The 12,455-nt window shown below is 50.5% G+C and overlaps 2 protein-coding genes across 2 annotated transcripts; both read right to left on the bottom strand.

Annotated features, from left to right (window-relative positions):
• Positions 1–1,667: 1,667 nt before the first annotated feature.
• On the bottom strand, positions 1,668–3,106 carry SAPIO_CDS9842 (uncharacterized protein; the record flags this gene model as incomplete). Its single annotated transcript, XM_016791140.1, has 4 exons — positions 1,668–1,727; positions 1,786–2,226; positions 2,301–2,915; positions 3,044–3,106. 4 exons carry the CDS (start codon positions 3,104–3,106, stop codon positions 1,668–1,670), a joined length of 1,179 nt encoding a protein of 392 aa, XP_016638984.1.
• A 2,219-nt stretch (positions 3,107–5,325) lies between these two features.
• Positions 5,326–7,526, bottom strand: SAPIO_CDS9841 (Duf803 domain membrane protein; the record flags this gene model as incomplete). Its single annotated transcript, XM_016791139.1, has 2 exons — positions 5,326–6,687; positions 6,747–7,526. The coding sequence occupies 2 exons, from the start codon at positions 7,524–7,526 to the stop codon at positions 5,326–5,328; spliced, it is 2,142 nt and encodes a 713-aa protein (XP_016638983.1).
• Positions 7,527–12,455: the final 4,929 nt, after the last annotated feature.

Genomic DNA, 12,455 nt, shown 5'->3' with positions numbered 1-12,455 from the left:
CATTCTGACGCGATCGGGTCTTCTTACAGCTGGTGTGAATTCTTAAATGAGGGGAATTCTATTTCCACAGTCTCATATCTCCGAGATATGGTCGCTGATGACAGGGTGAGACTGCAATACCTCAAGCTGATGTGTGTTTTCGTACACCTCCGGGCTCTCGTAACACCGAGAAGCAAGGAATGAGAACCTGGACTACTTCAAGCCCTCATAGATCTGCATGGGCTCTCACGAGCTGGCCATGATTGGCTAAGGTTCATCACCCCAACCCTCACCGGACGGTCACCGAAAATGACAAGTAACATGCCAAGTTGACACACGCCAAGTCCATTGTCCCGATCTTAGAACCTCGTGGGTTCGTCAGGGAAGAGTGGGATCTAGGACTGGGGACAAAGTTGACCACTGAGCTGGGCCTGACGATGTGTCGTTCTATGCGGGCTTAAGTGGGACAGGCTCGCCAGGATTTCCGGATTCGGAGATCTGGTGTACCGTCTAAGCTCTACAGGGGTGTAACACAAATAGGACCCTCGTGGCTGGATTTACGCACTTAGTTTACGTCCACCGGCAGATCGCATGGCGTTGCCAGGTCCCGAGATCCGATCGAGCTGTCGATCTGGTCTTAGTTTTACTTTCCGAGATAGCGCCTACTTCGTACGTATGCTGGTCGAGCTGAATCCGGGGAGGTCGAGGATATATCCCCAATGTGGCGTAGCAGCTCGATCCGATCGAAGGAACCCGGCTTGGAAAAGACGCTAAGCCAGAGGGCTAGGCTCGATTTACACACACCCTTCAACTGAATTAGGTTAGTCACTGGAAACCTGACCCATGGACTGATGGCAGTGTGTTCGTGGAGGCTGGCTCTATCGCTGCTCAACCGACCAAAGACGGTGGGTACCGAGGAGACACCAGCTTATTATCCCGAATAGTCTTAGTGCTAGGCTTAATTGCGCCGCAATGGAAGATCAGATGATTCCAATTCGTCAAATAAAAGCAAGATGAGGACCAAAGGATTGCAAATGCATCGAGCTGCAGTCACATGGGGTCATCAACGCAACACCAGGATGTTTGGGGGTCTATTCGAGTGAGGCTCACTTAGACCGAATATACAGCGTGTAGCGCAACCGATAAGAACGAAATCGATGAGAATGCAAGTCTATTGTAGGAAGTTAATACAATGCCATGGTCTTTCAGGGTCCAGTAAGGAAAAGTAGCTGGAATGGATCAAGCGGAGATGACCTACCAATAGCCAGCCTGATTAAATATCTGACTGGACAATGACCTGAATCTTGATACCAGATTTAGGCATCATTGCTACATTTTAAGCTGTCTCTTTATGGCGAATTGCAAATAGTTTGATGATTCTGCGGTTATGTGTAGGTGTATGGAGGATTGCCATCACCCGTGTGGTTCATTGGGTCAATGAATTTTTTTTCAAGGTTAATGACTTTGTGTTTCCTACAGCGTGCTCTAAAAGAATGTTTGCAGAAAGTGTGTTGCTCATAGCACGGAGCGAGACGAGACGACATGGAAAGAACAAAAAAAAAGGGGTAAAGGACTAAACAAGTTCCAAACACCGTTTATACCGATCTGAGCCCGCTGGTATCATGCAATCAAAACAAAAGAGCTGAAAAAAAAGTTTGGCCAAATGCCCTCGCAAGAATTATATACAGTCAATGGAAGGGAACAAGATCGGTTGCTTTTGTCCGCTTCCTCAAGCCAACAGCATCAAGCTAGGCATGAAAGCAAGACGAGAGACATCCAAAGAAGAACTAGCTTCCCTGTAATAACACTCGCCGCTGATATTTGGGGTTCAACAGAATCATCATCTTCTTTGATTCCCGACGGAGCCGCCACCCTGTTGAGACTAAGACTCCCGGACGTCTTCTCTCCAACTGTCACGCTAGGAGAGCTAGAGGAAGGTCGAACATAGCTTGAGACAGCGTTGCCGATGACCGATTCGCTGACGGGGTTTCCAGTCTTGGCGTCTCGATACCAGTTGGACCTTGGGTCACCGAGGCAATCACCAACTGTCACGAGCTTATAGCCTGCTTGTCGTGCCTTATCGATCATGAACTGAGTAAGCCCGTGAACGGTGTCAAGGTGGATGTCATGTGCAAGGGTAATCACTCCAGCCGTTCGAGGATTGGCTTTGGCAAGAAGAGTTTCGTAATTGGCCTTGGCCTTGGCTCCGTCTACTTGCCAATCTTTCGTGTCAAGATTGTAGTTTGTCTTGGAGATATTCCGTTAGCTGTGGTCAAAGACGCGGATGGTCCCACGACCAAAGAGGAGGGGTCAAAACATACAACATGATATCCAAGAGACGCAAGCTCTGCCATGCAATCCGCCCCGCAGCTCGTGTACGGAGGCCGGTAATAGGTTGGGAAAAACCCGAATAGGTCGGCTAGGGCAATCTCGATTTTGACGATCTGTCTGTGGCGCTCCTCCAGCGAGACGGATTCCATGTCCTCATGACTCCAGGAATGACTGGCAATTTGGTGTCCATCAGCCAGCATCCGTCGGAGCATGGCAGGGTTCGCTGTTGAACGGTTGTTAATGGCACCTTTGGCCCCGTTCACTCCGGTGACGTAGAAAGTGGCCAGAACATTATTCTCTTTGAGGAGATCAAGGAGCTCGTTGGTGTAATGGTAGGGCCCATCGTCGAAAGTGAGAGCCATCGTTCCCGGAGTAGTGCAACTGGTGATGTCGACGCCATATGGGACCTGGCCGAACTTGGGCCGTAACACGTCGGAGGTATCATGACCGCGGGGCCATATATTCCCATGGCAGGCTGGGCCGTAGGCGAGCTGGCAGCCAGGCGAGGTGCAGTACTGGCCTCCGATTCCGCAAACACCCTGTTGAATCTGAGCGTCAGCAGGAGACGAGTGAAGGTCAATAAGCCAAGGTGTGGAGTCTGGCATCTAACCTGAATCGAGCAGCAGAGGCCTTCTTCGCAGGTTCCTACCCAAGGACCGCAGGATCCTCCAGCAGAAACCCTCTTTGCCAGTCGAGGGTGCCCGTCAGAACCGACTGACGGCTGGGAACGCACATCGCCAGCAGCGACCAAGCCAGCCAGGGCCAGGGAGCCAGTGACAATACCGATGAAGAACATATTGCTAATTCTAACGCCCTTGCCGATCTGAAGGGATGCAGAATAGCGAAGATGATGTTTGGTTGCTGAGAAACGAGTGTGTGTGGTTGAAGTCCCCCTCAAGTTGAGAGCGTTCAAGTGGAAGAAAATAAAGGAAAGAAAGAGCGACGTATTGATGTGGTGGTATCTGAACGAATGGACGTCGAAATATCTAGTATTCTCTGCTGTTTTAGAGATTATCGTCACTAGACAATAGACAATAGCGAGTGCAAGAGAAGGATTGGACAGGACGAAACCCTGGTAGAGAAGAAGAAGGATATGAAGAAGAAGACAAGATGCATCACCGGGAAGCCTGGCTTTTCTTCAGAAGGAACTTGAATCGATGACGACTTGGAGGCTGGCCCGGGCCTAGACCTTGGCCAACTTGGTCAACTTGGTCATTGGGCGGCTCCACTGCGGAGCTCTTGCCTTTATGTTCTGTGTCGCGGTTTCCGAACACTCATCGAGGAAACCATTTGTTCTTTTTACCTAGACATGAGGTGGAATGCTCCTTCCTGGCTCCACAATAGAAGGATCGACCCAGCTGGATCGAAGGACGGTTGAGAAGGCATATTCCAAGGCCAAGAAGAGAGCGGATATGATCTCCTCGGGGGTCCGGCGATGTAATATTACCTATACAAGAAACTGTGAACAATGAATTGCCCGAGATCGACGTATGGAGGTTGTGACGAAAAGCAAGAAATGTCCGTCGGCAGGGAATCAACAGCACAGCGAAGCCCATGTCAAACATCAGATCTCAAGGGAAGCTGGTTGGTATTGCTCCGGTGTAAGAGACACGAGTGAGGTTTTACAGACCAGGTCATGAGGAGACGGCCGCGTTGCTTGTGGCCTGTGTCTAAGATCTCTGCTGGCTTGTGTTCTGCTAACGGCTACTTTCTTATTGGTCCATGACGAGCCGCGACCGGAGGCCGAAATGTCTAGGATTTTGACTTGAATAATCCTCCCTGCTTTTCTCGGATAGCAAGTGTGACCTACGGACCTGATGGATTGGGATCTCGGAGCGGGAGTGTGCGCGCCTCAACCAATGTCTTTCACTCCGGCAGACAGATCGGATTTCGCGATGGTGCTCCGGCTGGCAGAAATAGCGTTACAGAAGCCAGAGAAAAATTTGCTGCTGTCCTTGTAGGCTGAGGAGAATTAATGTTCGAACGGCTCCTTGCTACTAAGTCGTGAGAATTAATGTTTGTGGCTCCTTCCTACGAAGCCGTCGTCCTGCTTTTGGGTGACGGCATCCATTGTTCTAGAGCTGAGAATTCGCTGCGGAAGAAATTGCGACTTTGCCTTCGATCTTCAAGCGCACAGGGACCTCTTGTATTTGAAACTGATTATTCCTGTTTGCGGATCAAAGACATTGAGGCTTGGCGTGAGTTAGGCACGCCCAAAAGATAATGTGGACAGACGCAGTAATAGTCTGTGTTAGATCGAGGCGAGAAGAGAGAAAGCACAGGCATCTATGATACAAGTTGGCCTTGGAGTGAAATAAATGGCGGGGCTGGGAGGAGGAAGGCGAAACGGAATCGGACCGGAAATCGTACATTAACGGGAGAGAGTGACGGACAAACATCGATTGAAGCGTCCAGGTACAAATCGTCTGCGGTGAAACAAAAAGAAGGGACCACCGAGGCAGAGGAAAGACACGAGGAGAACCAAGGAGAAAGAGTGAATACAGGAGACTGCATCGTCGGTCATGCCTTACTCGGGGGGTGATCAACAGCATCTCATCGAACTCCATCGGGACATTGAATTGTTTTTTGTTTTGTATCTACCTATTTCCCCATGGCATTTGGCACCCTCTAGATGGATCACCTCCCATGACAGTCGAGAATATACACAAGAATATACCTTCCCATCTCTAGTTAATGCCATAGCTCAGAGGCCCAGTAAGTGAGGCCAGTTCCTCGATGATTTTGATCGTAATCGCCATAAAATGAGTGTGAAGTCCTTCCATGGTTTGAAGAAGAAAAAAATCCCAGGACCAACAATGCAAGCTCGCTCCATCACGTCATAGTCGTAGTGTACAATGCCTTCCGTCCACTGTCTCGGAAAAAAACAATGACCCCTAACGTCCGAGGAAAAAAAAAAAAATGCATCAAACTGAAAATAAAAGTGTCGATCATCATAGTCGTACAAGTACTCGCCCATATATAGCCAACAAGGAATCAAGGTATGTATCTAATGCTTTAAATGAAAGCTCCGTCCTCGCCACCAGGTGCAGGCCTGTTCCTTTCCGCAGGCATCGGTGGCGGCGTGGGTTGTGATGTTGAAGATTGACTTCCGTTCCTGCTGTCATTGTAGCGCCGTCGTCGAGTGTCCCCATCCCGCCCGTCGCTACCGCGTCGCGGCGGTGTAGTAATGCCCCGACCATACCGAGACGAATCCGCGGTGACGGCTGCAGTGACGGCTTGTATAGCCCGTGTCTTCTCGTCGTCAATATATCGATCCTCCTCCTCCTCTGAGTACGGGGGGAATGGAATTGTAACTTGTGAGTCTCCTTTGACGAGACCTAGCCGCTCTTCCTCGGTCGCAGATTTCGCAAACTGATTCGAGTAACGGCGACCCGATGTGGTGGGTCGTTGTCTCGCCTGCTCTTCATCTACTGGCGGTGTATGCTGATTCCTCCTGAAAAGATTCTGGAATGAGAATTGACGGCGCGGAGAGACGTCAGAAGCGCTGCTGCCAGGTACGGCAAGCATGCCACTGGCTCCGTGGTATTCCGACCCTTGCGAAGAGGGAAGGCCGTAGGCATTCTCCTGGGATCTCGGATACTGGCTACTTTGGCCTGGCCCTTGACCGGGAGCGGCAATTTCTGTCAATGGAACGGGATGCATAGGACTACGCATCTTGAGATCGGCGGGGAATTCGGATCCGGAAGGAGTCGCCATGCTTCGAGCCCGGTTTCGAATGGTCCCCGCAATACTAGACAAGATGCTCGGCGTTCGGATAACCTCTCGCTCGCGTTCGTTTTCGTCCTCGGGGGGGAAATATGACATGCCCAATGGCGGGTGGGGAGTTCGCTGGGGTGCGGTGAATTGCGGTGGCAAGGTAGATGATCGGTAGGGTGAGGTGCTTGGTCGATTAACCAAGATCGTTTTCCTCCTCCGTAAGCCATCCCACTCGTATACAGGACCATCTTCGCTGACGGATTCGAGTTGTTCTGCCCTCTTCTCCTCCTGTAACCGACGCAGCTCCTCAAGCTCCCACTTCTGCCTCGCCTGCGATATGCGTCGTACGATAGCAGCGGTGCCTCGAATCGCATCCGCCTTTGGTTCGGTCTCGGGCTGTTCTTGTTCGGCAATCGTTTGAATCTGGTCTAGATCTCCCTTGAAGACTGCAGCATCCGGCACATCCTTGGCGGATTTCGACAGCTGCAACAATACGACTCCGGCGCAAATGGTCAAAAAGCCGTTGACAATCGTGATAATCTGTATTGGTGTTCCCTTGAAGCCTCGGAATAGGACAATGGAGCTAATGATGGTTGTCGAGGTGAAATAGACGTAGTAAGTAGGGGTGACCAGGGCAGCGTTGAAAAGATTCAAGGCTTTCTGTTTAGAGCGTTAGTTTAAGAGTGACAAAAGACGGGGACAGGGTTCGGGAGACTGACGTTTAGGTAAATAATCTCAGTAACGAGGGTGGCAATGACGAAGACGAGGAGGACGTAGAGGAACCACTGGTTGAACTGTGGTGTACCTCCGGCCTGGGCAATGATAGCAGCACCTAACCCCTGGATCGCGACAACACTAAGGCCTCCAACCCAGCTGCAGATTGAGATGTAGACAAGCATGTTCTTCTTCCCCCATCTCGGGCCCGCATAGAGAGCGGTGATGACGGACCCGACAATGATGACGCCAGCGTAACTGAGGAATCCGGGAGAAATAGCAAAGTCCTGCATCTGTTGAATGTTCGCCACGGCCGACGACTTCGGAGCGTTGAGGACAATGACTACCGATCCAACGATGCAGAGGAAGCAGCCCACTTTGCCGACAAGGCTCAGGCGTTCCTTCAAGAAGATGGCAGACAAAACGGTGGCGATGACAACGGAGAGAGCCCCGAGGGGTGTGACGAGGATGGCATCGGTGAAGGCGTATGCAACGAAATTTAGAATCTCTCCAATAATCATGAGCGTCATTCCACTCCACCACCATGCATTCTTGAGGTATCCATAGCCCTCGCCTGCTACTTCTTGGTATTTCTCGTTTGCTTTGAGCAGGCCAAACTTTTTTAATACGAACGATGATCCGATGAACACTCCAGAGGAGACGGCGAGTATGATACCGACCACTCGAAATATGGGCGGCCGTTCGGCGGCGTTGGGGTCGGATACCCCATTTCTTGCGAATATACCGTTCGAGGAGGAGGTGAGGATGTGTGTGGTGGTGTCCATTGTGGCGGAGAGGGGTAGAGTCGCTGGCGACGGGGCGCCGGCGGTATAGAGGGAGTCGTGCTCACGGTTGCGGTCGTCGTCAGTCTCGATAATGTGGGATGGTATTGTAATGCTCGAGAGGGATTCGGTCGAGGGAAGAAGGTGGTTGCGGCGGAGATCTGAAGGGAATTATCGGACAGGGAGCCGAAGGAGGACAGGGTATGGTACGCTCGGGACTGGTGACTAAGGATACTTCTTGGACTCGGGAGTCTGGGGATCGTCAAGGTCGAGTGATGTGTGGGACTTGAGCCGTCTGGGTCGTTTGGAACATCGGGGCCAAGAGTCTCGACCAGACAAGTGGCACGGAGGCTCGCTGACCAGCAGCGACAAGGGTAGGCTAAGATCTCTCTCCTCCCACGCTCAATGTCTGCTCACTCTTGTCACAGGTAGGCTCGAAAGGGGGGGAAGACAGGAAATCGAAACCTCTCGAGACGTCTGCTGTGCGAGAAACCTGGTTTGCCGAGGCGAGACAACTGTCCGTGATGGCGAACAAGCACCGAGGTCGCCTTTGCTGGTACTTGATTCAAGAATCGTGAAGTGGATATTTCCGAGGTATTGAAGAAATAATTCGTCTTGCCCCTTTCCCCAAAGAGTATATAGAAATATTCTATTATATCGACAACAAAACAGATGTCATCGGACCGGGGAATTTTGAATGAGGAAGAACAGACAGCCCTGAGGCAATTGCGCACATGTTTATCGAACTCAGCACCTTCCTGCCAGGGTATCCAGCCCCCAGCAACTTTAATCACGAAACTTGGGTTGCTCAAGACAACAAGATAACGCGAGCTGAAGGGGGAAGAGGCATGTCACAGGTACATCCACTATTACGACGCTCCCTGCCAGTTGGCACAGTTAGCGCCACAGGAGTACGAAATAGTGGGGCCGGGTAAAAGTCGGCGGCTGAAAGCGTAGTTTTTTTATTGGCTCCTCCCGCACCAACCTCAAACACTCTTTGACAGAACGGGGGCGTGCTAGGGTATGAGAACCAACCCCTCTCTGAGGATCATTCCGTCCTCGTTCTCATTCTCCCTTCGAGCCAGCGGAAAAGCGATGAACGATTGCAGGGGAACCTCATAATGATGGTATTAATAGAACGGGTCTTGGGAAAGTTCGGCGCATTCTCAGTTGAGAACCAAACGTCTTAGTTTTTCGGACACCGCAGATCGCACATCATCCCCCCCCAGCTAACCTGAGGCCTAGAATCAGTCGAGGATCTGTCGAAGTCGGCGCATTTGTATCAAAAGCTTCGGTGTGGAGAATTGGGGCTGGGAATTCAATAGTTTGTTCTCACGCACTCTCTAGACTAGAGAAAGAGGGGCACCCATCGCAGCCAAAGGGGGCTTTTCGAAAGAAGCTTTTTGAAGGTGTTTTAGCATTGCTATTCTTAGGTTGCGTTTGCAACCCAATTTTTGAACGGGGCGGTGCTCAGCCTCTTGAAGGTCGAGGTACTTCCGGTCCTGTAACACGAGCTGTGCCAGGGCTGAAGGCCTGTTACCTCGTACTGCTTTCGGCGCGAGCTCCGGTCCTTGGAGTACGAAGCACAAACCCCCATTCTTGGGCCTCCTCGTCTGGGTCTGGGTAAAAGGGAAGGACTTTCCGAGATCGCCTAAACCTTCAAGCTGCAAAAAATAGAAACGTCTCGACCCATGCTGGGTGCAGCGGAGATACAACTGACTTGAAGAGCCCATCGCGCAGTTCTTGATGTCTCCGAGCCCGAATAGGATCACGTGATTCGGTGACCAGGGGCAGGGGAGTACTTCTTTGAGAAGATCAATGCATGCCAATAACATCTTGGACTGGACTTACTGTTCGGCTTTGCTCTGTCGAGAACAAATTTTGTATTTTCTTCCAATGCAGCAGGACAACCAAAATATCGAAATCGATTCTTGAACTTTGACGTGGGCTTTTCCAATTCCCTGAAAGCCTTTCTCTCCGATTCTATCGATCGCAAAGGATCGCCGGGTTGGCACCACGGGTTTGCTCAGAGCCCTGCTCTCATGTTGCAGCCACCTAGTTCTTGTCCTGACGAGGCCCGTCCTCACCACTGGAAAATGTGCAGAGAGATAGATGGCCACTCTCCGCCGAGCTTCGTTCAGCACCCCAAGCCCAAGTTAGCATGACCATTGAGTGCTACATTTCTACACGTATTCAAATGAGACGTTCTTCGTCTTATCTCTCTCTCACTCTCTCTCTCTCACTCTCTCTCTCTCACTCTCTCTCTCTCTCTCACATACCTGCAGACTCTTAGCTAAGTTGCCAGGCCTATTGAGACACGCGAGTAGGACTGGCCTTCACCTGAACATTCTTATTTTCGCCATCGACTCTTGAAAGTCGACAGAGAGCACAGAGTCTTAGCTTAATCTACTTAGCTCAGTGACCAAGTGTCTGAACTGTTCCCTGGCTGGCTTGACGAGATTTAAATAATAGCGTATGATCTGGATAGAGGATATTTGGGCTCAGTTTCATATCGATGACCGCTCCTGCCCTGTCCACGAGATATCAGATGCCAAAGTGATTGATGGGAGACACGATTTAATTAGCTTTCAGACCCACCGCTTGTGTAGACTGTGATTGAGAATAAATATAGTATGGCGCTAGGTCATTGAAGCTCTCATCCATAGCTGGGACTTTCACATAACTCCTACCCTATCCTTAGTCGATAAGTATCAATAATTCGATTTGAGGATAAAAGTAATCCTTACGCTTCGTCTTCGATTCATGTCAGAATAGCCCCACGGTGTCGAGTCATCACATACTGAGTGATAACGAACCTCGCCCAATTCTCGGTTCTTTCGCCCGAGTAGTTCTGACAAGTGAGAATACGTATCCGGTTCTAAGAAGTGAATGAAATGTTTCATGCTCGCGCAATGGAATTTGAATGCTTCAGTGGGCTTGTCCGCTGTCGCTGATCCTGATTCTATCATCTCTAAATCTACCAGTGGCGGCGGTGCCATTGAGGGTGAACGAAGACACGAAGTCACCGTTGTGGCCCTAGAGGTTGGAGCTAGAATGGCAACCAAAAGTGCGAGACATCCCGTTAGTTACCAAAGCCGGAAAGGGCAGTTAGAATGCTGCCCCTAAATACAGTCCGACAAAACGAGTTCTATGGCTAACGAGATAGTGAGATGATGGGAGATAATAGGTATGAAAAGTGTTGAGGACAGTAGAGCTGAAGCAGATTTCCACCGATAACGCTGGAATGTGACAACGGGAGCAATGTTTGGAACATATTTTGTCCAACTCGGGAGGTAAAAGATTATACAAAACGCAAAGATAATACTACCTTATCTGGAGGCAATAGGAAGGGTCGTTAAATTTAGTTTATCTTTCCTCGATAGGCTTAGTCCAATCTACCACTTAGTAGTATTCATTTCTCATTCCGCTAGCCCAAGTATTTAGAGATTCTCAAAGTGTCATCGCTGGTTTGGCTCGTAGTAACTCTTACCTCGTTCTCCTTCATATATAGCCCGCCTTGGCTTGATGTTCCTAACTCATCTCGTTTACTTACGATATGTTCATCGCAGCATAGGCGGCCGCTTCTAGATCAGTTTCTCTGGTGGATAATAAAAGGAGACTGTAAATAAATTCTAAGTTGTCTCTGGAGCCGCAGTTAGTACTGCTGGCACCTTTCCTTTACTTCTTCTCGTTGCTTCTCCTTGTTCGAGGATAAATCATCCTCGTGGATGTTCATTGTCCACCTTTGAGCTACTTTTTCACAAGGGGAGGTCTGTCTGGTCTATTTGATCCTTGCACCGTACGGCGGCCCATATGCGGTCATTATGCCCGGCATTTAGTTCGGCCTCAACGCGATATCGGGACTCTTGCACACTAGAGTACAGCTCCCGCAAGATGCTCCGTGCACCGGATGAGCAGGAAGGCACCCTCGCGGGTTTAGATTACTATATCACTTATGGGCAATGAGCGCCTTGAGGAAAACTCCCCATGATGGACTCCCGCAAGGCAGCGGTGGCGAGGCTGGTGAGGCTGATGGCGATGGTTGCGACGCCGTCCTTCTAGATGAGGGTGTCCACCACTAGCACCATGGTCATGAGAAAATTGAATACGGATAGGACGTGAAGGGAAAGAGAGGGCGCGAGGCACTGATGGGCCGGATCGCGACCCGACTTTCGGCGCGTTGGAGACTAAGGTTGCGACTCGCTCCTTCAAGGTAGCTCGGCGCGCGAGGTCAGGCCAGGGATCTCCAGGACAGTGAAGGCAAAGGGGGGTTAGTGGTCGATGGGAGGCATAAGGTTGGCAAAGAAGCCGACCGTGTCTAGGAGTACCGCCGATATCCGCCGGCGACCTTGGCCGGGTATGAGGGTAGGCTGGCCAGTCGCCGCGACCTCAGAAGGGCGTGGTAGCGTGCGGCCACAAGGGACTCGCCCGTGACGGCGAGCAGGGCCACGATGTCGAGGCGCCACGCGCCAGAGTCATCCTTGCCGGCGGGAAACTTAGTTTTTCATTTATTGTTAGAAAAAGATTTATTTACCTAAAGGCATGTTATCTTCGAGGCGGTACCCAGGGTGCCATATTAAGCTGGAAGAAGCCGTCCTACACAAGTGAGTAGAAAAGAGACACTTCTCGATTCCTCTTTAACTGGGCAGTTCACGCCAAAAAGCCTCGAAAAATAGGGCAAGTGTAGACAAGAAACTACAAATTACTAGTTAGGGTAGGATTCTCTTATAAAGATAAATAGGACGATGTAAAGCTGCAGATTTAAGTAAAATAAATCTGAGAGCCTGGCGGCCCTACACACTTCTTCGGGGTTTGACAATATAGATGGAAAAATTACCTTGGTAGGTACCGAAATCTAGGCAGAATATCATCCTACACTGAGTACTGGTCGAGCTGCTGTGGAGATATTATTGGCTCGCCGAGGGCCATGAC

The sequence above is a fragment of the Scedosporium apiospermum genome (genome assembly GCF_000732125.1).
Source record: "Scedosporium apiospermum strain IHEM 14462 chromosome Unknown SEQ_SAPIO_0154, whole genome shotgun sequence".
NCBI classification, from domain to species: domain Eukaryota; kingdom Fungi; phylum Ascomycota; class Sordariomycetes; order Microascales; family Microascaceae; genus Scedosporium; species Scedosporium apiospermum.
This window is presented reverse-complemented; position numbering and strand designations above follow the sequence as displayed.